Genomic DNA, 27,643 nt, shown 5'->3' with positions numbered 1-27,643 from the left:
CACTAGATGACTAGTCACTCGCATGCGTCAGACCTTTCATAGAAAGGCCATTCATCCTTGGCCACCCGTCATTAGCAGGTCCTCCATCAGGCCACTTGCTTCTAGTAGGTTATTGCCATTCCTTGAGGGAGGACCATTGAGGCCTAACAACCTCATACTACCTTACCAATGAGAATGCCAAATAGTACCATGCTTGACGATAATCATCACATTGCAGACCTGTCACCTGGCAGACAACTTGAGCATGCCACCACCTGTTTTGTCGGTGACATGGCACTACTAGGTAAGGGGACCCTTTCCCTATATATACCTCAAGGCACGATGAGCAAATAATCTCTCTTCACCTAGCTCTCAACTCACTTCAGCTTTCTACCTTAAGCACACTACAACCTCTTCTCCACCTTCACCCTTTGCTTACTTCGACTCTCTGCCTCATTTAAGTGAACCAACCTCCTTGTCACCACCAACAATACATCTCCTCTCCATCTCCTTCTTGTTGATAAACTAGTATCAACAAGTTCCAAACCATTCGTTTCATTATTTATTATATGTTATATTTAAATACAACTATGTATTCTAAATACATAATTTTTATATGCATGTGTGATAATACTTCTAGTAGATATATATGCAAATATACATAAAATACATTCGTGAAAAATGTTTATATACAAAATTATGTTAAATAATTTATTTAATGATTATACTATATTTTATTATATTATATTTTTAATATACTTATAAATGAATAAAATGTTAAGATAAATAAAAACTAATTTAGAATATTAAAATGTTGTATCAAACCGTACGAATGCATACATGTTAAAACATGAAAAATAAACCCCAAAATTTTAACAAAACAGATACCAATATCGATAGGGTACCAGCCACCATGGAGGAAATCCCCATTGAAATATTTGATAAACTTAGGCCTAAATTAATTTGTGACATTATCTAATTTTCTTTTAAATTTTTATCCAGAAATTATATTTCAGATTTTTTTAAGAGAGTTAAGTAAGAATAGTTTTGTTGGTCTGAAAATTTATGAATAACAAGAAAATATTGGTGACTAGTACAAGTTTAATTAGAGTAATTAGCTAGATAAATAATTTTGGAAGATGGCATGTTTTTCGTAATTTCCCCAAAAAAGAGGTAGTCAAAGTTGAAACGTAATAAAATAACAGAACAGAAGCAAAGCAGGAATGAATTAAATCTATTTTTTATGAGGGAAGATATTGGAAGCGACGGGGAAAGAACCAAACATCTGGCTTTTTAACTCAAGAGTGTGGCAAAGAGACAGAGACCGATCATTATACTACTACCCAAAGCAAGACACGCACTGAAACTGGAAGACAGCAGACGATATGAGGGTGCTACAAGTTTTGGCAGTTTCCAAGATTCTCACCTCACACTTGTCTCGCACGCACCGCCCCTCTGCCTCTCGTCAGGTCTTCTTTTTCTTCACTTGGCTCTCTAAAATTCATATCCTCCTCCTCCTCTTCTCCTTCTTCAGTATTTGATCCTTTTGTTTTCATCAGATGAGTACTGCTGCTTCTTCGCTTAAAAAATCCCCCATATTTCGAACCCTGGGTCTAATAGGAGGGAAATGGATTGACGCTTATGATGCCAAAACTATTCAGGTTTCTTTATTTTCACAATATTCTCTTTTCTTTTGGTGTTTCCTTGTTTACTTCACTTTGTTTTGGATGTCACGCCAGGTTAACAATCCATCCACTGGGGAAATTATAGCAGAGGTTCCCTTTATGGGCACTCTGGAGACCAATGATGCCATTTCTTCTGCGTCTGATGCTTTTAATTGTACGTCATAAACATTTCTAATCCCTCTCATTTCATGTTTTTTGCTTACACATTTGACTTTTCTGATTTTTGAAATGTTTGATTAAATAGCACGAAGCATGTAAAATTTAGCTTAAATAGCAAAATGTATGTTATCGGCTGGGCCTAATTATGTTATGCATAGATGTTATTATGTAGCTATTGGATTGAGGTTGTTGTTGGTTGATAGCTTTCATATGCTGAGTTCAAAGTTTAATTGGGATTGAAATCAAGTTTAACTGACGATCCTCATTATTTTCATAGCTTGGAGTAAACTCACTGCTGCTGAGAGGAGCAAATACCTTAGAAAATGGTATTATCCCTGTCCTATGGTCTCTTTTATGGTGTATGTGTATTGAAATCTGAAACGATGACCTATTTGAAAAGAACCATGTCTTTCTGCTTCATTTAACTTGAGTTATTTTGATAAACTATTATAGCTAAGGGCACTTAGAATTTGAAGTATGTGTTTTTAACTATGAAAGATGTTTTCTTAGCGAAGTTTTGGAGTACAATCTCCTGCTTTTAGATAAAATGTTCTAGACTAGCAGGATATTTTGTTGCTTGGAACTTTGAATGCTTATCTTATTTGAATGGCTAATCCCCAGAATTTAGTCATTTGGTTAGACTAAGCTAGTCATTTTCTGCTTATGGCTTGCTTAATTAAATATAGATTGCTGGTTTTCAGATACCAACTAAACTGTTTTTCTTTCTCATGTATTTAACAGGTATGATCTTATAATGGCCAACAAGGAAGAGCTTGGGCAACTAATAACATTAGAGCAAGGAAAGCCTTTAAAAGAAGCCCTGGGTGAGGTAATCAAATTTAGTGTTATTAAATTGAGCTACTGGCTTTGACTGTTGGTTATTATCATCTGTCAATTCTGATGCTAAGACTCACATTATAGGTTAACTATGGGGCCAGTTTTATTGAGTTCTTTGCAGAGGAAGCCAAGCGCATCTACGGAGATATAATTCCAGCTACTCTAGGTGATCGTCGTCTGTTTGTTCTAAAGCAGGTGAGGATAAATATGTCTTGTTTATGTCCTGTATAACTGCTACTCTGGCACTTGCACTTGATTTCTTCCAATACATAAATTTTGATTACTCATACATTTTTAATGAATTTCCCCTTATTATTTGATATTGTCTTCTAACAAAGAATCTGGTACGTTGACCATAATTTAAGGGGAAATTATTTTCACATGACTGTTAAGAGTGCTGCTGTACTTTGTGCAATGTTGTATCTGTACAGGGAAAGTATAAGTGATGCCCTTTTGTACTAGAAAAAAACTTTCATTTAAGGAAAATGATAAGAAAAACATGAACTAAAGATGAGAGAAGTTAAATTACTTCCTCTATCCAAAACTTCCTTTATAACCATTTAGTAGTTTGACTTCTTAAGTTTGGATTGCATTTTTGTGTCATATGTGAATGACTTTTGATGATCCTTTTGGGGGAATCACATCATGCATTTAAAATTCATAAATCAGTGAAGTATCTGCTGTCCAAGACTGCTGATCATGTTTTTTCAATCTCTCTCAACAATTAGAAGGATGGCTTAATACTTTTAGCTCATGTGCATTCATCAGAACCCAAATGCCACTTCCAAACCATGGGGTGGTGTATTGATTCTGCCCAAACAACAAGGGAAGAGCACCTTACCCTCATGATAGTCTTGTAGGAAATAGGCTTTTGCTCGAAATGCTAGCTAACACCCTGTAGAGGCAAGCATTATGAATAAACTAGAGTATCTCATTAATCAGCTTTCTGATCATACGCATGACGTAATCATCCTATTTATACAAGACCCTCCGGTATCTAAAAGTTTGAGGGTTTAAGGAGTTATTCTCAGCAAAATAAACTCGATAGGTACATACAGGGGGAATTAACAGATAAGAATGACTTTCCTGCCTTTTTAGTGACTGTCCCCTCTACTGTTATATAGAAACCAGTTATATAGAGTTATTTTTGGTGACTAGGGTTTATTCAAAGCTGTTGTATATTTTTAGTGCCAAATGCTGAAAGGTAGTTTGAGATTTCTTGTATTTTTACTTTCCTGCAGTATTGACTCTTTTCATTTCTTTTTGGCAGCCTGTTGGTGTTGTTGGTGCAATTACACCCTGGAACTTTCCCTTGGCAATGATCACCAGAAAGGTGTGTGTTATATATAGAATTTTCGGTCATATTATTTTCTCAGGCGGCTAAAGAGCTAAAAGGTTCCTTCTCATGGCTGGAGCAGGTCGGCCCTGCCCTTGCATGTGGCTGTACAGTGGTTGTAAAACCTTCCGAACTTACTCCGCTCACAGCTTTAGCAACAGCTGAACTTGCCCTTCAAGCAGGAATTCCACCGGTAGTTCTTTATGCATTTAGTACTTTTACAAGGCTTTGTCATTCATCAAGTTATATGTTGTTGGGTAGCATGTAATCATAATTGAAAGCTTGTTTAGAAATGGTAATTTAATGCTTGTTCAAGAAACCAATTGTGATCCTTACGTAATGACTGAAATATCTTAGTTCCATTTGCAAACTAGAGATTTATTTGCATAGATAGTCACATACAATATACATGCATGAATACACATGCACATACATATTGTGTGCGAATGTGTCTATGTCCAATGTTTCATCATATAATAATAACATTTCTAAAGCTAGGTTCTGACTTTTCATATCTCATATGATAATAACTACTGGAGCTTTGAGACTAATCCATGTGATATCGGACAGACAGACAGCTGACTATTCACCAAAGGACTAACAGAACGTATCATAATTTGGTCTGCAAGTTGGGCATGTGTAATATCTATGCACCAACATGAGATGCACCAGCTTGAGGGGGAGTGTTGAATAATTAACAGATTAAGCAGATTTTTGGAGATTAGACAAGCAGATTTTTAGCTAATTAAATATTTAGTTTCCTTTTTCTTTTCTTATTGTATGTGTTTAAATAGGTTGTAAATTCTTCTCTAATGATATGAAAAAGTGAGAAAATTTCACTGATCTTTCTTCTTTTCCTCTGCCCATTTAATTTCTAACAGTAAGTAACAATTATGTTGCTAATTATGGTCAAAATTCCTGTAACATGAAACAACATATACTAGTCTTTGAATACATACTCTTGTTAATCATGCTTTATTTCCATTGTAACTTTTGGTGTTCCAGGGCAATATCCTTGGTTATTCGTTCATGTTGCTTCATTTGTCTCATATTAGATTTTACCTTTCAATCTTGTAGGGTGTTATAAATGTGGTTATGGGGAATGCTTCTAAAATTGGTGATGCTTTACTTGCAAGTACACAGGTCTTCTACCCTTAACTTGAAACTGATTCCCTTCTAGAAATTAATGGGTGTATAAATTAAAGAACGTTAAATATTCCTGCCTTATTACTTATCCAGGTAAGAAAGATCACATTTACAGGCTCAACTGCAGTCGGTAAGAAGTTAATGGCTGGTGCCGCTGAGACTGTGAAAAGGGTATGGTTATTCTATGAAATGGATATGTACACCAAATCAGTGTAGTTTTGAAAATTATCCTGCAGTTGACTGCCTATATTCTGAACTTTTCTAGGTATCGCTTGAACTCGGTGGTAATGCCCCCTGCATTGTATTTGATGATGCAGACCTGGATGTGGCAGTTAAAGGAACAGTAAGTTTACTCAATAGAATAGTTTTGATATATATTGACATCAATAGCATTCTCATCCTAGGTATTCCTGAGTTCCACTTGTAATTGGTTGTGTGGCTGCTGCCATTCTGGATAGCCATAGTAGTAACATGATTTTCTACCATCACTTTATGTCAAGTTTCAAGCATATGATTTGTGTTTCTCATTGTACTTAAAAAAGTACCTTGACATCTATTTGTTTCCTTTTTACTTTTCCAACTTCCTCTCCATATCGATTGTCTTGTGTTTCATAGCTTACACCTTTTCATCTTCCTCCTCTTCCAGCCTGAACAAGAGGAATTTGGTTAGCTATAGGATCATATTTTTAGTTTCCTAATTCTCAGGGTGGTTCTTGAATCTGTCATTGCAGTATTGGTCCACGTAGTGGTGGCAAAAACCGGACCTGAACCCAAAAACCACTTGAATTCAGCCTGGTTCAAGTTGGACTAACCAAAAGATCTATGAATTAATATGAAAAATTATAAGAGCTAAAAGTGCCCAAGCCCGATAAGGGTTCAAAGCTTAAATGATTCAAAGCTGAAATGACATGAGCTGAAACAATCTGAAACAGAAACCCGAAATCAACCTGAAATCTAAAGCTGACCTGACCAGGATCCTTTATTTCCCATAGTCATAATCTGAGAAGATTGCAACTGAAAGAAACACTGACACTCAGGCTGGTTAAAAGCTAACAAGACTTGTTCAGTTTTCATGATGCATGAAAATTAACTGTAAATATGCATTCTACTATCCTGTCCAGTAGTACCTTTCATTTGATTCTTAACCTGAGTATGCACTCTTATCTTTGTTGCACCATTTACAATACCATGCAATTTGCAGCTTGCAGCAAAATTTCGTAACAGTGGACAGACTTGTGTCTGTGCGAACAGAATAATTGTGCAAGAAGGTATGGATGTAAATGTATTCTGATGGAAATCTGTAAGCAATTTCCTTTTTTTTTTTTTTTTATGTTTCCCCATATTGAGAGACTTTGGGTGCATTTGGATCTAGAAAATATTTGCTGTTGTTGTGTCTGAGGATTTTTTTTCTAATTTCTATTTATTAGCCAAATGAAAATTTAGTAATTTTTTTTCTTCACAATAAAAATGATAAAAGTACATTTAGTATCAAGATTTTATATTTAAAAAAAATGACTAATAAATATAACTTCTGTTAACATTTCAATTAAAATATATATAGTGGAATACTTATTATTATACTTATTATTTCCTTTTGAAAACAAACAAATAACATTTTTTCCTTTTGTACTTCTGATATGTGAGCAGTTGAGTTGTAAAACCACAGGCCATTATTTTCCTTAATTATACAAGGATTTTTCTAAAACAAGAAGATATAGTTGCTTTAATTCTTATTTACCTTTTGTTTCAGGTATTTATGAGAAGTTTGCGGAGGCTTTTTCAAAAGCTGTCCGGAATCTGCAAGTTGGAGATGGCTTCACTGAAGGCGTGGTCCAGGTAGTTAGCCTAAGCCATGCATTTGTGGTTCATATATTAATTGTTGTTGCCAAATTGGTCTTTACATTTATACGTGGTGAGCCTATGCATTTTATGTTTCTCAGTCTTTAGTTTATAAGGATAATATTTTATGGAAAATTGTATTGAACTTTTTTCTTAAGGTATTGTATACAAATCATAAGATTTGTAAAGATATGCAGTTATGTTGGTAATAATGCTAAGTTGCTCGGAGCTTTTTCTTTTAAGATAATAATTTTGTTTTACTATACTTACCTATGTAGGGTCCACTAATTAATGAAGCTGCAGTGCAAAAGGTTACTTTGCTTCCTTTTCCATTTTTTATCAATTAACGTATCTATGATTCTTTTATTTCTAGTGGATTTCTTACGATCTTTCAGCTTTGGATTTTTCTTTTCTTTTTCACAGGTTCAGACATTCATTCAAGATGCGATGTCAAAGGTTTGGATTTTTACCTGTCCTGTTTAACTCTGACTGCCAATTATTTTATGTTATGTTTGGGAACATGAATTTGAAGATTTGGATTTGGATTTCATTTGCTATATAAATTGTGAAAAAGATATGCTTATATCATATATAAATTAGTTGAGGTTCAGCATGATTATAAATTTGAAAGGTCTAAAAACATGAATTTCAAATTCATAAATTTGTATAGGGATTCCAAATTCGCTACTCAATAGGCATCCTACACATCCATGAACTTTAAAAATAATCATGAACTTTGCACTTGTGTGTTTGTCAAACAAGTTATACTATTTTTGAAATCCAAGTTCCCAAACACCACCTTAGAGAAGCTACAGACTGTATTGCATGTTCTAATTCTTTGATAGAATTGTTAGGTTATATATATATATAATATTCTATATTTGCATTGACTAAGAATGTGTATTTTAACCACTTCAATCATACGAATGTTAAAGCTGGAAAATGGTACATGGGTATTGGGTAGGTGCTAGATGATGTATGAGTTGATTAATTTGTTCATTAATTGCATTCTTTATGGTAAATTTAATTAAAATTTAAATATTTTCAAAATCACAGTTTAAAAAAATAAAATAAAAATCTAGATGCACTTTTGTGCTCAGTAAAGTCTTGTCTGATTGGCGTAAGACTGTTTTGTAGCGTTTAGCTATCAATTTTCTTTATGCTTATTAGTTCCCTTTTAATTCATAGTTATAGTTTTTCGTGCTCATTTTCTTTACACTCGTTTTCTTCTTAATTAGTTTTTATTTTTATTTTTTTATATATGTGTGTTCTTAATTAGTACTTACATAGTTTAATCTCTTAACTTATTGCTGCAACATGTTAGGAATTAAGATTAGACTTGAAACATCTAGAAAAATACCAATTAAAACTATAGCAATTGATTGCCTACGGCTTGCACAGGGTTAAGTTTGGTATAAATTTATTTTATTAGTTATCCTTTTTTACACAGTTAAATATATTTTCAGTTTTAACTTTTAAAAGTGTAAGATGATAATTTTTTATATTTGATTATTTTTGTACAAATTGTTATAAAGTTTCCAAAGAAAGTCTTTAATTAAAAAGAAGAGTAAATAAAGAAGAAAAAAGAAAAATAAGAGAAGAATATAATGCTTAAAAGATTATATACACAGATGTGATGGATCTCTAAACTGTATTTATTAGAATTGGAGCAGTCTGATGACCTTTGACTTGGGTGGTTCTTGAATTGGAACATTTATGCAATTGATCCAAGGATGCTAATACTTGATTCTTTCATATTTTCAAAAGCAAAAATATTCTTGTAAAGCTATTTCAAAATTTAAAAGTGAAAGCAAACGTACATTATAAAAAAAATGAAAAGTCAAAATTTCTTTGTAAAGGGATTTGTTTTGTTTTCTAATCTTGTAAAATGGTAATGAACAGTTTTTCGTTTATACAACTTCTAAAATTATTTATATAATCTTTTGTTTTTTTTAAAAATATTTTATATGAAATTGAGAGAAGAAGAGAATGAGAAGAAAGAGGGGCTGTTGCTGTGAGCTACTGTTTGGCCATAACAGCCAATAAAAAAGATAGAGAAAGAGAGGGGAAAAAGAGAGGAAAAGGGAAATTGGTATTCTGAAAATTATTCAACTTAATTATACAACCTATTACATAACCTATTTATACAAATAGTCAAATATACAAAGAAGAAAAGGCAAAGATTACACAACCTATTTACTTCCCAATTTTTTGATAATCGATCCGTGGAATCATGATACATTAAATCCTTAAGATTATTATCACAACAGTCCCCCTCAAGCTGGAGCATACGAGTCATAATCTCATAGCTTGTTACATATGTACTCGATCCAAGGGTTCCTGAGAGCCTTAGTTAAAACACTTGCTAACTGATCATTTGAATTAATAAAGCTGGTAGCAATGCATCTAGACTCGATCTTTTGTCTCTCAAAATGACAATCAATCTCTATGTGTTTTGGTCTCTCGCGAAACATTGGATTCGAGTTGTATTGTAGTATTGCTTGATTTTCACATATTAACTTCATTGAGATGATAGTTTCCCGTTTCATTTCTTAAAGCAATTGTTTTAACCAAATTAGCTCTCAAGTAACTAAGGCCATTGCTCGATATTTTGCCTCTACACTTGGTCATGCCACAACATCTTCTTTCTTACCCTTCCATGATATTAGATTACCTCCAAAGAGAACACAATATCTTGAAGTGGACCGTCTATCTGAAGTAGATTTTGCCCAATCAACATCTAGATACAATTTGACCTTGTTTCTTACTCTTATGATATTGCCGCATCTCGATGACAATCACACGGATTTTGAAGGAATTGACTAACCACACTCATTGCAAAGGAGATGTTTGGTTGAGTGATGGCAAGGTAATTAAGTTTCCTAACCAACCTTCGATATTGGCTAGAATCTTTTAGAGGCTCCCTCTGATTTGGAGCAAGCTTGATTTTAGGATCTATAGGCGTTTCCATAGGTTGACAATCTAACATTGCTGTTTCCTCTAGAATATCCAAAGCATTTTTTGTCTAAGAGATAGTGATCGCTATTTTTTTATTGAGCCACCTCAATGCCAAGCAAGTATTTCAACTTTCCCAAGTCTTTTGTTTGTAAATGATTGAGAAGGTGTTGCTTGAGGTGTGAAATGCTTTTATGATTATCTCTCCTGTAATAGCAATGTAATCCACATATACAACTAGATAGATGCACTTGTCGTGACTATTGTGACGATAAAAGACTGAATGGCCTTGGGAGGTTGTTTTAAGCCATAAAGAGATTTCTGTAGTCGGCAGACTAACCTAGACTTCCCCTGAGCAACAATGAGCAACAAAACATGATGGTTGCTCCATATAGACTTCTTCAGTTAAATGGCCATGAAGAAATGCATTCTCAATATCAAATTGATAAAAATTCTAATAATTCATTGTAGCGAGAGAATTCAATAATCGAATCGAAGAAATTTTAGCAATCAAAGAGACAATCTTTCTATAACTGAGACCAGGAATTAGTGTGTACCCTTGTGCAACCAAACGGGTTTTTAGCCATTTTATCTTTCCATTAGAACAAATTTTAACTGTGTACACCCATCGACAAGTAATAATAGTTTTGTTTGGTGGTAAGGGAACAAGATCCCAAGTATGATTAGCATGGAGGGTGTTAATCTCTTTCACCATAGCTTGTTGCCATCCAATATCCGCCTTTGTTGCACTAACAGTCTTAGGAATGGATACATTGGCTAAAGATGAGGTGAAAGCATAATATGATGGTGATAATTGATGACAACTCAAAAAATTGTAAATAGGATGAGGATTACTAAAAGAACATATACCTTTTTGAAGTTCTACTTGAGGCATGAACGAAGATGGAGAATATGGTAGTTGAGGAGATGAACCACTTGGATTACACACTTATTCAGTACCTACAAGAGGATTATTAGGAGGATGTATAGTGGATCGTCTGGAGTAGACCTAAAGAGGGTTTTGAAGGTGTAGTATTAAGAATGGTTGAAGATTGTTGCTTGGAAACTTGATATTGTAAATATTCATCATAATTTGGCCTCTTGAGCAATTGTAAGCGGAAGAAGTCCATCTCCTTAAACCTAGGCTAAATGAACATTGGGCTGAATATTATGAGAAGGTTGGCCATGTAGAGCCCAACATGTATCATTTATGCGGCCACATTTTTTGCAATACAATATTCATCATAATTTGGCCCCTTGAGCAATTCTAAGCAAAAGAAGTCCATCTCCTTGAACCTAGGCTAAATGAACAATGGGCTGAATATTATGAGAAGGTCGGCCATGTAGAGCTCAACCACGTATGTGGCCACTTTTTTCACAATATGTACAATTAGGTCGAGATCCTCTTCCTCTTCAATTATCTCCTTGTTGGCCAGTTTTTGTATTGCTAGCATAGAGGATTCTGCCTCAGCTTGGGCTTGGTTTGAGGAGATTCAGAGTAATAGAGCTGTCACATCGTCAAGGTAGGAATGGTTGGGCTGGCAAGGATTTGGTCTTGAACTGAGGCTGCATCTGTTTTCAGTTTTATCAAAGCAAGTACCATAAAAAATTTGTTCCATTGCTGCTCCTGATCAACAACACTTTCAGAAAGGGGCGTGAGAACATTAAACTCATCCTATGAGGTTTCGACCTGACCCTAGTAGTTTGCCATATCCTACTAATTTTGTTGTAGATTAACGAGATTTTAGACAACTTTATAAATTCATTGAATACCACTAGTGTGCAGATTCTTAGCCTTAGCCCACACTTTGTAATAAGTTTTGCAAGACTGAAACAAAGTGAGTAGCTTTGGCTCAAGTGAATGTGATTTTGGCCCGGGTATCTTTATTCTTTTCATCAGTTTGATCAACATCTTCTAAGTGATCCTTGGGACCTTGTCCCATAAACCAAAGTTCAACCGAAGCTGCCCATGAAATATAATTATTGCTACCTTGAAGTTTGACAATAGTAATTGCTAGAGAACTAGAAATTGAGGAGAACAAAGGTTTAACCTGATGGATCCATTGTGGTCTAGAGAGGAGTGCACCTTGAGGAAGATTCGTGGCATTGAACGGTGGCTGGAAAGGGTCTCACACGCGTTCACGCACCGGCACGTGGGAGAAAGGCAAAAGCTTGCCACATGTCCGGTTTTCGGCAATGGGCTTTCAGCCGGAGGGTCGATTGAGGCTGGGCATAAGGGGCGGTGAGAATTGGTAGGCTTTGATGCCATGTGAAATTGAGAGAAGAAGAGAATGAGAAGAAAGAAGAGGGGCTGCTACTTTGAGCTACTGTTTGGCTGTAACAGCCGTGAAAAAGATGGAGAAAAAAGAAGGAAAATAGAGAGGAAAAGGGAAATTTATACTCTTAAAATGATTCAACTTAATTATACAACCTATTCCAAAACCTATTTATACTAATAGTCAAATATATAATGAAGAAAAGGTAAAGATTACATAGCCTATTTATCTTAATTTTGTGCTAATCAATCCCTAGAATCACGATACATTAATCCTTAAGATTTCTATCACAACATTTTAAAATATTTTTATGAATCCAACATTGACTTGAATGAATCAGTGGTTGAACCATCAGATCTGATATCCAAAACTTGGAATAAGTCATTGTCTTGTATGGTTCAAATAACTGTGCTTGATCATTTATTCACTATAATGACGGATAACTCAAAGTATTCAGTTAAGTAAACAAATTTGAGGAGGAAATAGCAGAAGTTACCTAAAAATTTCCTATTTTTTTGGTTGAAATTGGTTTAGGTCTCTAAAGGTTTCTAAATTTCACTATTTTTCAAGTTTTATTTCCTTCCCTTCGGTTTTTTGGTCCAAAACCCATATGAATAAAATCCCATGCCCCTAAAAACCCTGGATTAAGAATCAAAATATGTTAGATAATACACTGTGGAATCTAGATCAGCTTAATGTTAAAGGTTTTTGTTGCCTTAATATGAATGCAATGAAACTTTAGGAAAAACATTCTTATGTGTCTCATGCTCATTAATTAACCATTAATGGTAGTGTTGTAAGATTGAACCAGAATTTATTAGTAGTGCTATATGATTTGACCAGATATTTTTGTTGCTTACTGCTTTGGAATGTATGTTACAGCAGCCTGCTACTAGTTGTCATAGTATCCTACTCTGGATTTAGTGATCAGATATTGAATAATATGCATGTGACAAGGGGTTGAGATATGATTTTTGTATCATTAGGAGTTGCAATTCTTTCAGATCATGCCAAAGTCATCTCATTGTAGCCAGGAATGGTGATGCATCTGTATTTGCAAACTTTTAAGTACCTGATGCTGCATATTTAGTTTTAATATTTGATTAAATAAGCATGAACTCTAGTGTCTCCTCAGTTCTGCCCCTACCACTCCTTCCCTCTTTTGGTAAATGTTGCTATGTTTTATCACTGCCCGTGAGGCGCTGTGACTGCCTAGAAAATATTTTTCTGTTAATACTTAATTTATCTCATCTCTGATCATTATTTTTTGAAGGGAGCAAAAGTCCTTCTTGGTGGTAAAAGACATAGCCTTGGAATGACTTTCTATGAGCCCACAATTGTTACTGATGTCAAGAGTGAGATGCTATTGGCTAGGTACGTCCTCAAAGACATGTTATTTCTTATTAGTTACTAAGTATGACATGATTGTAGCTACTTTCATGCTTTATGCTGGATAGTATTATATATGGTCTGACCTTAGTATAAATGCTTTACCTAAGCCATATTATTAAGTAATTTAAACAAATTTTTGGGGAAAATTATAATTTCCATGTTTTTGTTTTTGAAGATGGAAGAATCTTAAGAAGAATTTAAAGGAGTTTATTGCTTCCTATAAGTGGAAATTAATGTTAAGTATAACCATTTTATATGCCTTCAATCCAAATTAGAGCAAGAAAAGAATGTACTAAGTTACATGCATACGTATACACTACCTACATACCTATGTACCTTCTTTTATGTTTTACCTTCAGCCTTGCACTTTTGGGTAAGAAGAAAAAAAACCCATGGATGATGCTTTTAATTTGTTTGATCAATGAGCACTGTTCAAGGAGATTTTACTTTGAATTGTAGTATAGGCTTCTTTCTTCATCGTTTCTTATTTATTTATAATGCCTTGGCTTCTTGTTGTTCATCTTCCTCTAGTAATATGCCTCATTGCCTTCTTTGGCAGCCTTAGTTTTTTTTTTTCCTTTTTTCTGTTTTTTGGTCTAAAGGAAATTGGAAGGAAGGAAAGCGAAATTGTAGAAACCATTTTCTCAAGTTTGGTTGAAGTGAAAAAAGTTAGGAGTTTCTTTTAAAGAAAATTCAAGGAATGTTTCCTAGCAACCTTTATTCTCTTTCCTTTCAAGATTGCTTTTCTTTTTTAGAGGGTTGGGGGGGGGTTGTGGAGTTTTAGAGGTAATGGATTTGTCTTTATGCCTTGCTTCTACATTGCCAAAAGCTTTATGCTTGTCAAAATTTAGACAAAGTTCTGGTCTTGTGGGGTTCACAATTTACTCTATGGTGATTATTGAGACTTTGGCTTTGCTAACTCCCTTATTTAATGTGTTAGTTAAAAGGTTTAATATAACATTTGGTATCTAAATTTGACATTTTCCCTAATTTGGTACCCAAGGTTTCTTTTTGTCCAATTCGATACTTGAACTTGACACTTTTTCTTAATTTGGTACCTAAGCTTTTCTATGAGTGGACAAAAATAGCTAATGTATGGCCGATATGTGGCAGATGACATAGAAATTTAATGCAGGAATGATTGCATTTTTTTGGAGTTTCTTCTGCTTCACTAAATAATATGCTCAAAGTTCACTCTTTATTGGGGTTGAGATTACTTTGACTATTACTGGTAGGAATGATTTAAGAGGGACTACATGCTTAGAGCCATGGCCTAGTCTTCACGAAGCCCTTAATTCCACAAAAATACCATCAATATAAAAGGAAATCTGTGTTCAAATATTGTGCTTCAAGCTATGCTTAATGAATAGATATTAAAAAAAAAGTTTTAAAAACCAAAAATAAAAAAAATTGATTATGTTAAACTTAAAAAAAAATAACTAAAATTAATTGAATATTTGAAATACAAAAAAGAAATTTCATGTCATCTATCACATATCGGTCATATAGTGATTATTTTTGTCACCTCATAAGAAAAATTACATTGTTAGTATATTGAAGTAATTTGTATAATGTTAAATTTATGTACTAAATTAGACCAAAAAAAGTTTAGGAACCAAATGAGCGAAAGTGTATCAAATTTAGGTACCAAATTAGGTAAATAAAAGCTTAGATACCAACTTAGGAAAAACTGTAAGTTCAAGTACTAAATGTTATATTAAGGCTCATCAAAATATAAACTTCTATTTAGTTGTGAGAAAGCTAACATATGTTCTTTTGCTTGCATTTTTTTTTTAAAGAAAGTTTTCTAACTAGTAGCAATGTATTTCAACATGATTATTTTGTTGAGTAATTGGGTAATCGAGGTTTCCTCTTCTTTATCATATATTTACTGATTGATACCTGTCACCTATTGTTCATGAATTCCCTGATAGAGAATGGATCGAGAAAAAGGTTTTACAGAGAAGGGAAGAGAAAACGGAGAGACTAGATAAGAATTTTTCACTGTATATTTGTATAATCGTCCTTTTAGTCTGATAAGTGCTAAATAGGAAGTAATAACAGATCGAGTAACAACTTGGCAGCTGTCATAAATGTTGCCCTCAATCTACACCATTCACTAAATGGTTAAAAACATCCCAAAACGATATGTTTTAGACGGGCCTTCTATGCAGTGTTTCATTAATACAAAATCATTAACTGAAATTAACAGAAATTTAAAACTAAATTAAAATGTTGTAGACTACAACATGTTCCATAACAACTACTCCCCTTCGAACACGATCGTTGTCCTCAAGGATCAAATGTTGGATACTCGACAAAAATCATTGATGTTCTCCCATTTTGAGTCCTTAGGAAAAATATTGGCCCATTCTACGAGGATTTCTGTTGTAGCTTGATTTCCTCTTTTGACCAAACATCTGTTCAAAATCTTCACTGGTACTTTTGGAAGTTCTTCATTAGGTCCCACTAAAGGTTGCATAGGTGTGCTAGGAACATTACCAATGTATTTCTGTAGCTGCAATACATGGAAAGTAGAATGGAGCCTTGATCTTGCTGGCAAGGTCAATTTGTAGGCTACTTGTCCAACTTTAGCTTCTACAGGGTAGGGTCCATAGTATTTGGGTGACGATTTCTGGTTCACCACCCTCCTTAGAGAATGTTGCCGATAGGGTTGCAACCTCAAATAGACAAGGTCCCCCACATGAAACTCTCTATCAGATTGCCTTCAGTAGCAAACTATTTCATACTCTCTTGAGCCCTCTTTAAGTGGAACCTGAGCAACTGTTGAGCTTCCTCCCTTTGTTGCAAGCTTCTGTTCACAGTTGCCACTTGTAAAGTACTAGCCAAATAGGGTTGATGCAGTGGAGGTCCTTGGCCATAGAGTGCTTCATAAGGAGTGGTCTGTATAGCAAATTAGTATGTGGTGTTGTACCACCATTCTGCTAGAGGGAGCCAACTAACCTACTCACTCAACTTCTCACCTATCATGCACCTCAAATAACCTTCCAAACACCTATTCAAAGCTTCTGTTTGAATAGCTTTTGCCAAAAGGTGCTGATAAATATCTTGTCTCGATCAGACACAATGGACTAAGGAACTCCATGCAATTTATAGACTGAGTCAAGAACTCCTGGGCTACATGTACGGTAGTGAAGGGATGGAAGAGAGTTAAGAAGTCACCATACTTGGTTAATCTATCAACCACAACCAATATGGTGTTTTTTCCTTTAGAAGTAGGTAAGCCTTCAATAAAAACCTTACTAACGGCAGCCAAAGCTCGTTCAGGAATAGGGAGGGGTTGGAGAAGGCTAGGATATGCTGATAGGTTTGCCTTGCACCTTTGGCATATAGAACATTCTCTAACCCATTGCTTTACATCTTTAGATAACCCCTTCCAATATAGCAGGCTAGACAACCTATGCCTTGTAGCATGGACCCCAGAGTGACCACCCACTGGACCAGCATGGAAATAGTTAAAGAGATTCCTTCTAAAGTTAGGATTATTCCCTACCATAACCTTGCCCTTCCTCCTTAACACTACACCATCCTAAGTGTATTTTGAGTATTTGTTTGGCTTGTACCTCTTAGACCAACTACTGTATTTTTGTGTGTAACAACCCTAAATCAACAATTTGAGTCCACAATTTAGACCAAAGGGTACTAGCTATGCACTGAAGCAGCTATCCTTCATCCTTATGTGGTTTCCTAGATAAGGCATCTTCCACGGTATTCATGGTTCCCTTCTTATAAGAAATAGAATAGTCATAACCCAACATTTTTGTTACCCACTTCTGTTGGTAAGGTGTAATAGCTTGTTTATCAGATAAAAATATAAGGTTTTGATGATCTGTTCTTATCAAAAAGTGTCTCCCAACAAGGTAAAAATGCCACCATTTTACTGCCAGTAATACAATTAGCATTCTTTTTCATAAATGGATAGAGCTTGGTGCTTAACTCCTAAACCCTTACTGAAAAATGCTATTGGTCTGCCTTTTTGATGTAACACTATCCCAATCCCATAGTCACATGCATCAACATCCACACAAAACTCCTTTTGGAAGTCTAGAAGTGCCAACACTCGAGCTTGGCAAATTGCTTGCTTAAGTTGGTCAAAAGCTATTTGAACCTCTTCATTCCATTGCCACTTGACATCCTTCTTCAACAGTGCAGTTAAAGGTCTAGCCATAACCCCATAATGCTTGATAAATCTTCTGTAATACCTTAGTAAATCAATGAACCCTCTCAAGTCCTTGACAGTTTGTGGTATAGGCCATTTCAGAACTCCCTCAACCTTAGATTCATCCATGGAAAATGTGCCTTGCTGAATGATATGAAGTATTCTATTCGAGTTGTGCCAAAACTACATTTGCTCAACTTAGCAAATAGCTGGTTACTCCTGAATACCTGTAAAACTTTTCTCACATGCTTCAGGTGCTCATCATAACCCTGGAGCATACAAGGATATCATTGAAGAACACTAATATTGATTTTCTGAGTTCTTGAATTCTGTGTTCATCAAAGATTGAAAATTGGAGGGAGCATTGGTCAAACCAAAGGGCATGACCAAGAAATCATAATGCCCCTCATGAGTTTTAGATGTTTTGTGAACATCCTTGACCCGCATTCTAGTCTGATGGTAACCAGACCTCAAGCCCAGTCTAGAAAAATGTGTGGCTACTCCAAGCATGACCAAGAAATCATAATGCCCCTCATGAGTTTTAGATGTTTTGTGAACATCCTTGACCCACATTCTAGTCTGATGGTAACCAGACCTCAAGCCCAGTCTAGAAAAATGTGTGGCTACTCCAAGCTCAACTAAAAGCTCCTCAATGATGGGAATAAGGGATTGGTCCTTGATGGTGAGCTGGTTGAGCTGTCTGTAGTCTATGCACAACCTCCAGCTTCTATCCTTCTTTTTCACCATCACAATGCGTGAAGAAAAAGGGCTATTGCCATCCCTGATCACCCCAGCTTCTAGCATCACTGACGAGCCTTTGAATTTTTGTTTTTTGAAGTGGAGGGTACCTATAAGGTCTTGCCTTTACAACTTGAGTTTCATCCACCAATGGAATCCTATGATCATGTAATCTGTGAGGGGCTAGTTCATTTGGCATTTGGAAGACATCCTCAAACTCAGGTAACAGTTGTTCTAGTTCCTTTGGCAATGTGATGAGGACATGGCAACTAATATTTGGCTGTATGAGGTTAATAGCATGGAACTTGGTCCTTGTTCTATCATATTGTGACATTTAGACATCTGGGAACCTGACAGTAACTATAGACCCCTTGGTAGTATCCCTTGCAGATTGCATAAGTGCCCTTGATACTCAAATTGCATAGTGAGAGCACCAAAATTCCATATTACCTGACAGTAACCATTGAATTCCAAGTACTAGATCACACCCCATGATTGATAAAACTATGAAATCAGTTTCAAATTGATGCCCTTGAGACTCCCATAACACTAACTTACATACTCCTTGAGTGGACAGTGTTCCTACATTAGCAATCATCACTTTCAATTGATTGCCTTGTTCTACTAGTAAGCTCAACCTCTTGGTCAATTTGTGATCCATAAAATTGTGGGTACTCCTTGAGTCCACCAGTATGATAACCTTCTGTTGATTAATAGTAGCTGCCAAACGCATGGTGTTATGCCCCTGGGATCCTTTGAGAGCATGTATGGATGGAATGGGTGAAGTTGGTTCAGTGTCATGATCCATTGTCTCTAATTGTTTAGGGCAGTCCTGAAAAACTTCTATTGGTTGAGTCTTAGCATCACCTTCTGATTCCAAAGAAGTCTCTACCAAGACTTGGTACAAATGGGACCTAATGCACTTATGACCTGGTGTATATTTGGAGGCACACCAGAAACATAGGCCTTTTTTTTTTCCTTTCCTCCAACTCGGCTTGTGACAGTGACTTTGTAGGACTCTTGTATCCCAAATTTGTAAAGTGAGCTTTTCTAACATCCATTGGGGATTGAACAGAAGTAGAACTTTTAACACTCGAGAAGAGAGGTTTAGTGGAACCTCCACCCCCAACCACATTATGCTTTTTGTGTGTGCTAAACATAATACTCTCGACCTGTCTAGCTATCTGGCACCCTTCCACCAACGTTTAAGGTTTGACAAGCCTTAAATATTGACCAATCTCACTTCTAAAATTACTTATGAAGATATTCAAAGCATATCTTTCAGGTAAGTGTAACTGATTGAGAAGACTTACAAATATATCATGGTACTGCTCAACAGTCCCTTTCTGTTTGTGAGACCAGTTCAGCCATCGGATCCAAAAATGTCTTGGACCCAAAATGCTCCTGTAAACCCCTAGCATATATGTCCCATGTCAACTGATGAAGCCTTCCCTGCCTTTGAGTGAAAAAGTGATGCCAGTTGAGTGCCTTCCCTTCCAGATGCAACACCACCACTCATAATTTAGCATGGTTGGGTACTGATTCAGCTTCAAAAAGCTGCTCCAGTTTTGACCACCATCTTCTTAAGTCTTCCCCATCAAATTGAGGACAATCTAGCTTGACAACTCTTCCCGACATGTCCATGGTGCTGGCTCGAGCAGCCGTACCCAAGTGTCCCAAATTTGAAACATAGACATAAGTAGAGGCTCTTTGGGAGGGAACTCTGGTGGGGGCTCTCCCAAAACTCCCTTGCCCTTATCTGGTGGTGGTTGCCCAAGGGATTGTTCCAGTAAAGCTTGGAGCTCAAATCAAACCTCACCTCTAACCTCAGCTTGCATCTCCTTAAAACGAGCATCGAGGTTGGCATCCAATTGAGAAAACTCTGCTTGTAGTTAACTCATTTCCTTCTGCAAATGTGTGGTAACCCCGTCGTTGGCCATGAAGATCATGTGGCTCTGATACTTTAATAGAGAATGGATTGAGAAGAAGGTTTTACAGAGAAGAGAAGAGAAAGAGAAGAGAAGAGAAGGAGAGAAAATGGTGAGAATAGATAAGAATTTTCCACTGTATTTTTGCGTAACTGTCCCTTTAGCCTGATAGGTGCTAAATAGGAAGGAATAATGGATTGAGTAACAACCTGGCAGCTGTAATAAATGCTGCCCTCAATCCGCACTGTTTCACTAAACAGTTAAAAACACCCCAAAATGGTATGTTTTAGACAGGCCTTCTACGCAGCGTTTCATTAATACAAAATCATTAACAGAAATTTAAAACTAAATTAAAACATTGGAGACTGCAGCATTTTGTTCTATAACATTCCCTCTCAGAAATCTAGCGAATAGAATGCCCTTGAGAGAGTTCCTTGAAATAACTAATGATGCGAAAAACTGCAGCAAGATAAATGGACTGGGAGCTGTCATAAACTGACTAATTAACAGGGACTGCAAATCTCCAATTTTTTTGCCTCATTTATTCGGAGGGTTAGATGAAGATAATTTAAACTCCATCTGCACCTTTTTTCTTGTAGGATTTGCTTGAAATAATAGTTTAGGGCTTCTTTTGTATTAGTTGATAGCCCAACACAGTCAAATTTGATTGGGCTTTTTCTGGTTTTAGTTTGCTGGAAAAACTGGGTTACAAGTGCTTAACTCTGCTAATTTTCAATGAACCACATCGTTTTTATCCTTTTTCTCCAAAACTGCTAGTAACCACGATTTTTAAGGATTTGGAGTGCAATACATTCTGTAGAATTATTTTGAATAGAACTCTTTGGACACCTTTTTATCTTCTAGGTTTATTGTGCAGATGTTGACTTATTTTCTTAATGCTTGTTTTCTCTTATTGGGATGACCAAACCAAGCACTCTTTCCTTGGGCCCTTTTAGGCCTTAGTTTGCTAGGAAACTTGGCCTAGAATTAGGCTTAAGCATGCATTAAATTTCAATGAAGTATAAATTATGCTCTCATCTTCTGTAGCAAAAACACCTGTCATAATAATTCTTTAGGAGTTGGAATGCAAGAGGATTTGTAGATAAGTAGTGTTTTTTTTTGTTAATTTCGATTCTTTCCTTGTTTTTCCCACATTGGTTCTCAGGTTAAATACTTATTAAGTTGAAGCATTGGGATAACCATAGTAATATATCCTTTGATGGTTGATTAAAAGTATCTTCAATTCTCAGTATTTTACTGGGGATAATTGATTTGATTGTGCACAACAATGCTGATTATTGGGGTATGCTCAACAATCCTGATGGAGTATATTAGGATCCCAAGTATAGCTTATATTTGCATGAATGCTGTCATTATCCTTGCCAATTCTAACAAGTACATTTACTGCATTGTGGAAGTGGTGAAGTGTTTAAATTCAATTTGGTGCCTGAGTTACTATGCTTCATGTATATTGAAGGTTGAATATGCAGCTTTGTAAGATTAAATTAAATTTCTTGTCATATGTATGCTATGCCATGTTTGCCACTTCAACTTTGCTGCTATACTGTGTCACTGTACATATATGTCTAGTTTTTTGAGATGTGATTAAATTTGTATTACCTCAGCGAGGAAGTATTTGGACCAGTGGCCCCTATTTTGCGATTCAAAACTGAGGAAGAAGCTATCCACATGGCAAACAACACCAAAGCAGGTTCATTTTTCAAGCTGTATTTCTATCTTAATGAATGAACTGGTCAATTTTCTTTTTAAATTAGTTATTATCATTTCTTTTATTCAATTAGTGAGTGTTCATAACTATCTGCCAACCAACCTAATCAATCAAATCTCAATAAAAAACTTTCAAAATTTATTATGTACCGTCTCGTAGAATAATATTATACAGTTCAATTTATTAGAATACATACTTTATTGTACGCATTCAGGGTTAGCTGCTTACATATTTACAAACAATGTTCAACGAACATGGCGTGTCTCAGAAGCTCTCGAATACGGACTTGTTGGTGTTAATGAAGGAATCATTTCAACTGAGGTGGGTCATATTTGCATCTATTAACCGATTAATATACACAACTGTTCTCGATATAAATTATTGTTTATTTGTTTCAATTCAGGTGGCACCATTTGGTGGTGTAAAACAGTCTGGTCTTGGACGAGAAGGTTCCAAGTACGGGATAGATGAATATCTTGAAGTGAGTGCAATACCTTATATTCATCTTACTGCATATCTCTATACATTCACAAATATATTCTAAAATTATTGTTGCTTGTTGGTAGCTTGCTATATAACTAATGCTCGATGTTAATGCACAGGTGAAATATGTATGCTTGGGAGATATGAACAGAAGTTGAAAAAGGGAAACGATGGCAGCCAACAGCTACTATTTTATAACTGTTAAATGTGTATGCTATGTTTTGTTCTGCTCACTGGAATTCAGGTTTATGTTTGTTTGATGGAGTTTGAGTGTGCAGTCTGAGGCGTTTTTGTACAAAATTTCTAAATAAATGCGAGCTGTCGAAGGCGTTTTTGTATAAATTTCTGTCTAAATAAATTGAAGAAACTGATAAGTCCATTTTAAGAAACCCAAGCTTGTTCAAAATGTTGAGTATTCAAACGGTGTATATGAAATTTAGGATTGACGATTATATAAATTCCAAATTTTTAACATAACAATAAAATGAGAATGAGAAATTATAGCTAAATAAATTTTTAGAAAACAATTTCGTTGACTCTTTTTAACCTATTTTGGAAATAAATGTTAATTTATTATATGATGGAGATAATTACAAGACTGATAATGGAATGAAAAGTTGCGACAACTATGCTATGATTTGTTTAAATTTTTTACTATAAAATGCACAATCAAATGATTGACTACCAGTTGTAGTATCTCTAATTCTGTAATATGTGAAGGTTGATAATAATAATAAGTTGGTGATTAATATCTTCTGGGTTTTGGAAAATGTGGTGCAAATTATATGCTCTTTATTTATTTATTTATTTATTTATTTTTAATGAAAAAAGTAAGGATTATTTAGTTCATGTAACAAATCTTTTCTTACTTCACTTGGGTTCAATTGACGTAATACTCTTTATTCTTTAAATATTCATGAACTCAGGATTAATATCAACTAAACAGTTGATGACAAATTTTTCATCATTTCACTTGTGGTTCTATTTACATATACAATTTGTTATTTTAAAACTCAAGAAACCTTTTTTTTTGTAAACACAAAATTAATAAAATTATGGTATTATTTTGGTTTAATAGTTAGATTGGTTCCTGAACTTGATAACTTTTTTCAAATTGGCCATAAAATTTTCTTTTGGATCACATTAGTCGTTAAGGTTGTCATTTGTTACACCAATGGGTCCTTATGGTTTACACTATTAGGTTTTTAACAATTTGGTGACGTGGCCCAACATGAAGGTGACACTTAAGCAAATAGGTGAGCAACACATGTTTTCCTCTTTAATTATTCTAAAAATTAATATATATTAAAAATATAAACAATTTTTTAAGTATAAGAAATATATGTAAATTATAAAAATTCAAAAAATTAAATATATAATTAAAAAATAAAAATATAGTTAAAATTTTAGAAAATTACAAAAAAATAAATATAAAGACTCAAAAAACTGACCGACATTGACCAGTCAATTTTTAATTTCTAATTTTTTAAATTTTTAAAATTTCTAAAATTGTAACATTTTTTTTACTTTTATTGATTTTTTCAAAAAAAAGAACTTTTTTTTGTAATTTTAACTATTTTTAATTTTTATGTTTTGAATTATATTTATTTGTTACAAAATAAAGAGAGATGGAGAGAACAAAGAACAAAGAAATATGAAAGTAATAGAGATGTACTTTATTGATTAAAAGGAGTGATTACAATGTTTTATCAGAATCTCTATTTATAGGCATAAGAAATATAAAAGAAGTAGAGATCTAATTCTAATAACTACTAGAATTTAAAGTACATTAAAACTTTGTCTTGATCATGATGGATATCCACTAAATAACATATTCATAACATTCCCCATTGGATGTCCATTGGTAGATAATGTGTCTCGTTAAGACCTTATTAGGAAAAACCTTATAGGATAAAACCTAATGAAGAAAAAAAAAGTACGTGATCTATAATACGCGTAATATGCTTCCTCATTAAAAACCTTACCAGGAAATCCAATGGGACAAAACCTTGATTAAGGGAAAAAGAGTGCAACGTGTATTTACTCCCCTCATGAAAACATCACATATTTTCCATATTCTATGTATTCAATCTTGAATATAGTTTTCAAATGACTATTTGATGTATTGCTAAGCATTTATATTACCATTCTTTTAAAAGTTATGAGTGAGGGAAATTTGGGAAAATATATTTGATCTCTTCAGGAGATTCAACAATAATCATAACAACTTTAATCATGATTCTTTTATAAAAACACAAATAAATATTTTGGATCATTTTATAATCCTCCTTCAACTACTATTCACTAAGTCCAATTTACCACATATGTTCAAATTATTTCAATTCATATAAATGAACAATTTCTCAAAATTTCAATATGCTTTAGCATCCTAAATCCTTCAAGGATTTTAATATAAACTTACTATATAGTGATTCATAAAAGGTTGTAACAATAACCATTAGACACAAGTTAAATCTTTTATGAATTGTCAATTTATAATATATCTAAAGGTTATTGCATTCACCACAAAAGAATATATATCTTTTCATAATCAATGCCAGGACTTAACAAAAAACTTCATATTTTATTTTGCTTCTACAAAACTACTTCAATTGCTCTCTCACTGGCTTTATACATTAGATATTTGGACTACTGGTCCAAAAACTCCACGAATTTAATTGAACTTGAGTAGCGTCTTATATTTTGATCAATTTATTCCATATCTATATTTCACAATAGATTTATTCAAGATCTTCCTTTATTTTATTTTTCATAATAATATTGCATGCAAATCATTGTCGACCATTTTTATTATTTATTCCACATTTTCTCGAACTGACATAACTTATCGATATCTTCTTTTTCATTATTTTAAATTCAGTTCAGGTACCTAAATCTCTTCTGAATTTTACTTATAGTTATGTCCGGTTCTTCTGGAGCACCGCCTCTACTATATGACCATTTAGAAGAATTTATCTTTAAACTGACAATCTATTATTTATTCTAACTGATGTCCTACTCGGACTTTGATTCAAATTAAATATAGAGGTATTAACACTTGGTTTTTCATTAATTTGTAATACATCAACATTAACTGTAATGATTATCCTTATTGACTTCTGGTTCAAATTACTCTCCCTAACTCATTACAATTTATTATTTTTCTCCCCTAATATTGGGAACCTAACGAATCAAAATTGTAATCACAATTCATGTCATAATTGAATCTCAAATACATTCAAAACATCTAATAATATAAAAACTTGTAATTAATATATATTTCCAACTTTCTTTAAGGATTACCTCTTGTGTGTGTGGTGGACAATTGGAACATATTCGCACATACAAAATTCAAAGATGAGAAAATTAGCTTTGTCCAAAACCAATTGTAACGGGTGGTCAAACCAATGTAACGGGAGTATTATAACTTATTGCTTGATGCGTACAACACTTAATCAACAAAATCTCTTGTTGAAATAGGTTTTTTCATAATAATGGTTTAGCATTAATGAGAGGTGTTCAGTCTATTTTATTTATGTGCAACTTAAAGTTTCCAACTCAATCATAAAAGTTGCGATATAACTCATCAATTTAGCAGATGAATTGCTGATATGAAATTAATTATTTAAACAAGCAATCTGCAAACGCAGGTTGCAAATGTACCATATGTATTATTTTGTGATGCATCTACCTCATATAATACAACATCACATGGTGATGAATGAACCCATTTGTTCGAAATCAGCATTAGATTCAATTAGCTGTGGTTCTAATATCAATTTTATTGCAAAAGCAACATAAGAATTTTTTAAATAAAATCTTCTGGTCTTTATAATTGTCATATGAATCTTAGTAGTTTTGCATCATATTGCGGATGGTCTACTAGTCACGCAAGTATGAAATTAAATTGTATCTGTGAATTCTGGTTACTTTAATATGTGTCAATTACTAATTTAAACAATTTATTACGTATCATTCCTTTAAGTGCTATTGTGACTTACTACTGGAATGTCTAAATCAATGTGAAATTTATAATGTCACTAGGTCAACAAAATAAATATAATTTTCAACCAATTATATGCAATATTCGCTTCAGGGAATATGCTAAAATCTTCAAATATCTAAAAAAAACTTTGCAACTTCATGTACATCCAACCATAACGAGCCTTAGATAGAATTATCATATTTATTTGGTCGTAAATAGATCTTTCACAGTAATATTTTGCTTCTAACCCTTAATGGGGATGATGATGACAAAAGAATCACAGAGATTATAAAATAAATATAAATTAATAACTCAATCCTCTCTTTTTCATTCTTTCAAAATAGATATTAATAACAATAGTGATTTATATAAAATATAATATTTTCCTCATTCAAAATTCAATATAAGATCCATTATAAATATCTTTTAATACTAATGGATTAACCATCACAAGATATTAATATATTAGCTCTTCTAGAGCTTTCGACTAATTTTGTACTATCAACTATTGGAATAATATTTGTTTATTTTTGTACCAAATAAGATAAATACTTTCTATCTATAATGATAGAATTTATTACTACATTCTCATATTCTTTCTCAAAGAATATTAACAGAAACAAATATTTAGGCATATGCAATATATGTGGCCAATAATCTTTCGTATTGATTGGTAACATAAGTTATCTATATACCTTTGAAGAGTTATCTTGAAAAATCTCATTGTTCTGTTATTTTATTACTATGTTCCCACTTTTAGTGGTCCATGATTATATATTTTATTTTTTTATGTTTGCATTCACTTATGGAAATGCAATAAATCTAGTAGGATAGACTTCTAAACGTCTCCATTGATTCTTTATTTCATAATCACCATCGCAAAACATGTGTGGATTTCAAATCAAAATCTAATCTATTCATGTTGTCATGATTAGTCTCCAATCACATCCTCAATTACAAAAACAATCATGATCTCTATATTTTATTTTTCATAAT

The 27,643-nt window shown here is 34.0% G+C and overlaps 1 protein-coding gene across 1 annotated transcript; it reads left to right on the top strand.

Moving 5' to 3' along the window:
• The first annotated feature begins 993 nt into the window (after nucleotides 1–993).
• On the top strand, nucleotides 994–23,051 carry LOC107922277 (succinate-semialdehyde dehydrogenase, mitochondrial). The gene is made up of 20 exons (XM_016852237.2): nucleotides 994–1,448; nucleotides 1,539–1,640; nucleotides 1,719–1,818; nucleotides 2,101–2,149; nucleotides 2,565–2,652; nucleotides 2,745–2,855; nucleotides 3,931–3,993; nucleotides 4,079–4,189; nucleotides 5,074–5,139; nucleotides 5,236–5,313; nucleotides 5,408–5,485; nucleotides 6,344–6,410; nucleotides 6,893–6,978; nucleotides 7,260–7,292; nucleotides 7,405–7,437; nucleotides 13,486–13,586; nucleotides 22,076–22,161; nucleotides 22,394–22,500; nucleotides 22,583–22,660; nucleotides 22,782–23,051. Exons 1-20 carry the CDS (start codon nucleotides 1,365–1,367, stop codon nucleotides 22,818–22,820), a joined length of 1,560 nt encoding a protein of 519 aa, XP_016707726.1. The 5' UTR covers nucleotides 994–1,364; the 3' UTR covers nucleotides 22,821–23,051.
• The last annotated feature ends 4,592 nt before the right edge of the window (nucleotides 23,052–27,643 follow it).

Source organism: Gossypium hirsutum, chromosome D01 (genome assembly GCF_007990345.1).
Source record: "Gossypium hirsutum isolate 1008001.06 chromosome D01, Gossypium_hirsutum_v2.1, whole genome shotgun sequence".
In the NCBI taxonomy this organism is placed as follows: domain Eukaryota; kingdom Viridiplantae; phylum Streptophyta; class Magnoliopsida; order Malvales; family Malvaceae; genus Gossypium; species Gossypium hirsutum.
Note: the sequence above shows the minus strand (reverse complement) of the source record. Positions and strands in the feature narration are given on the sequence as shown.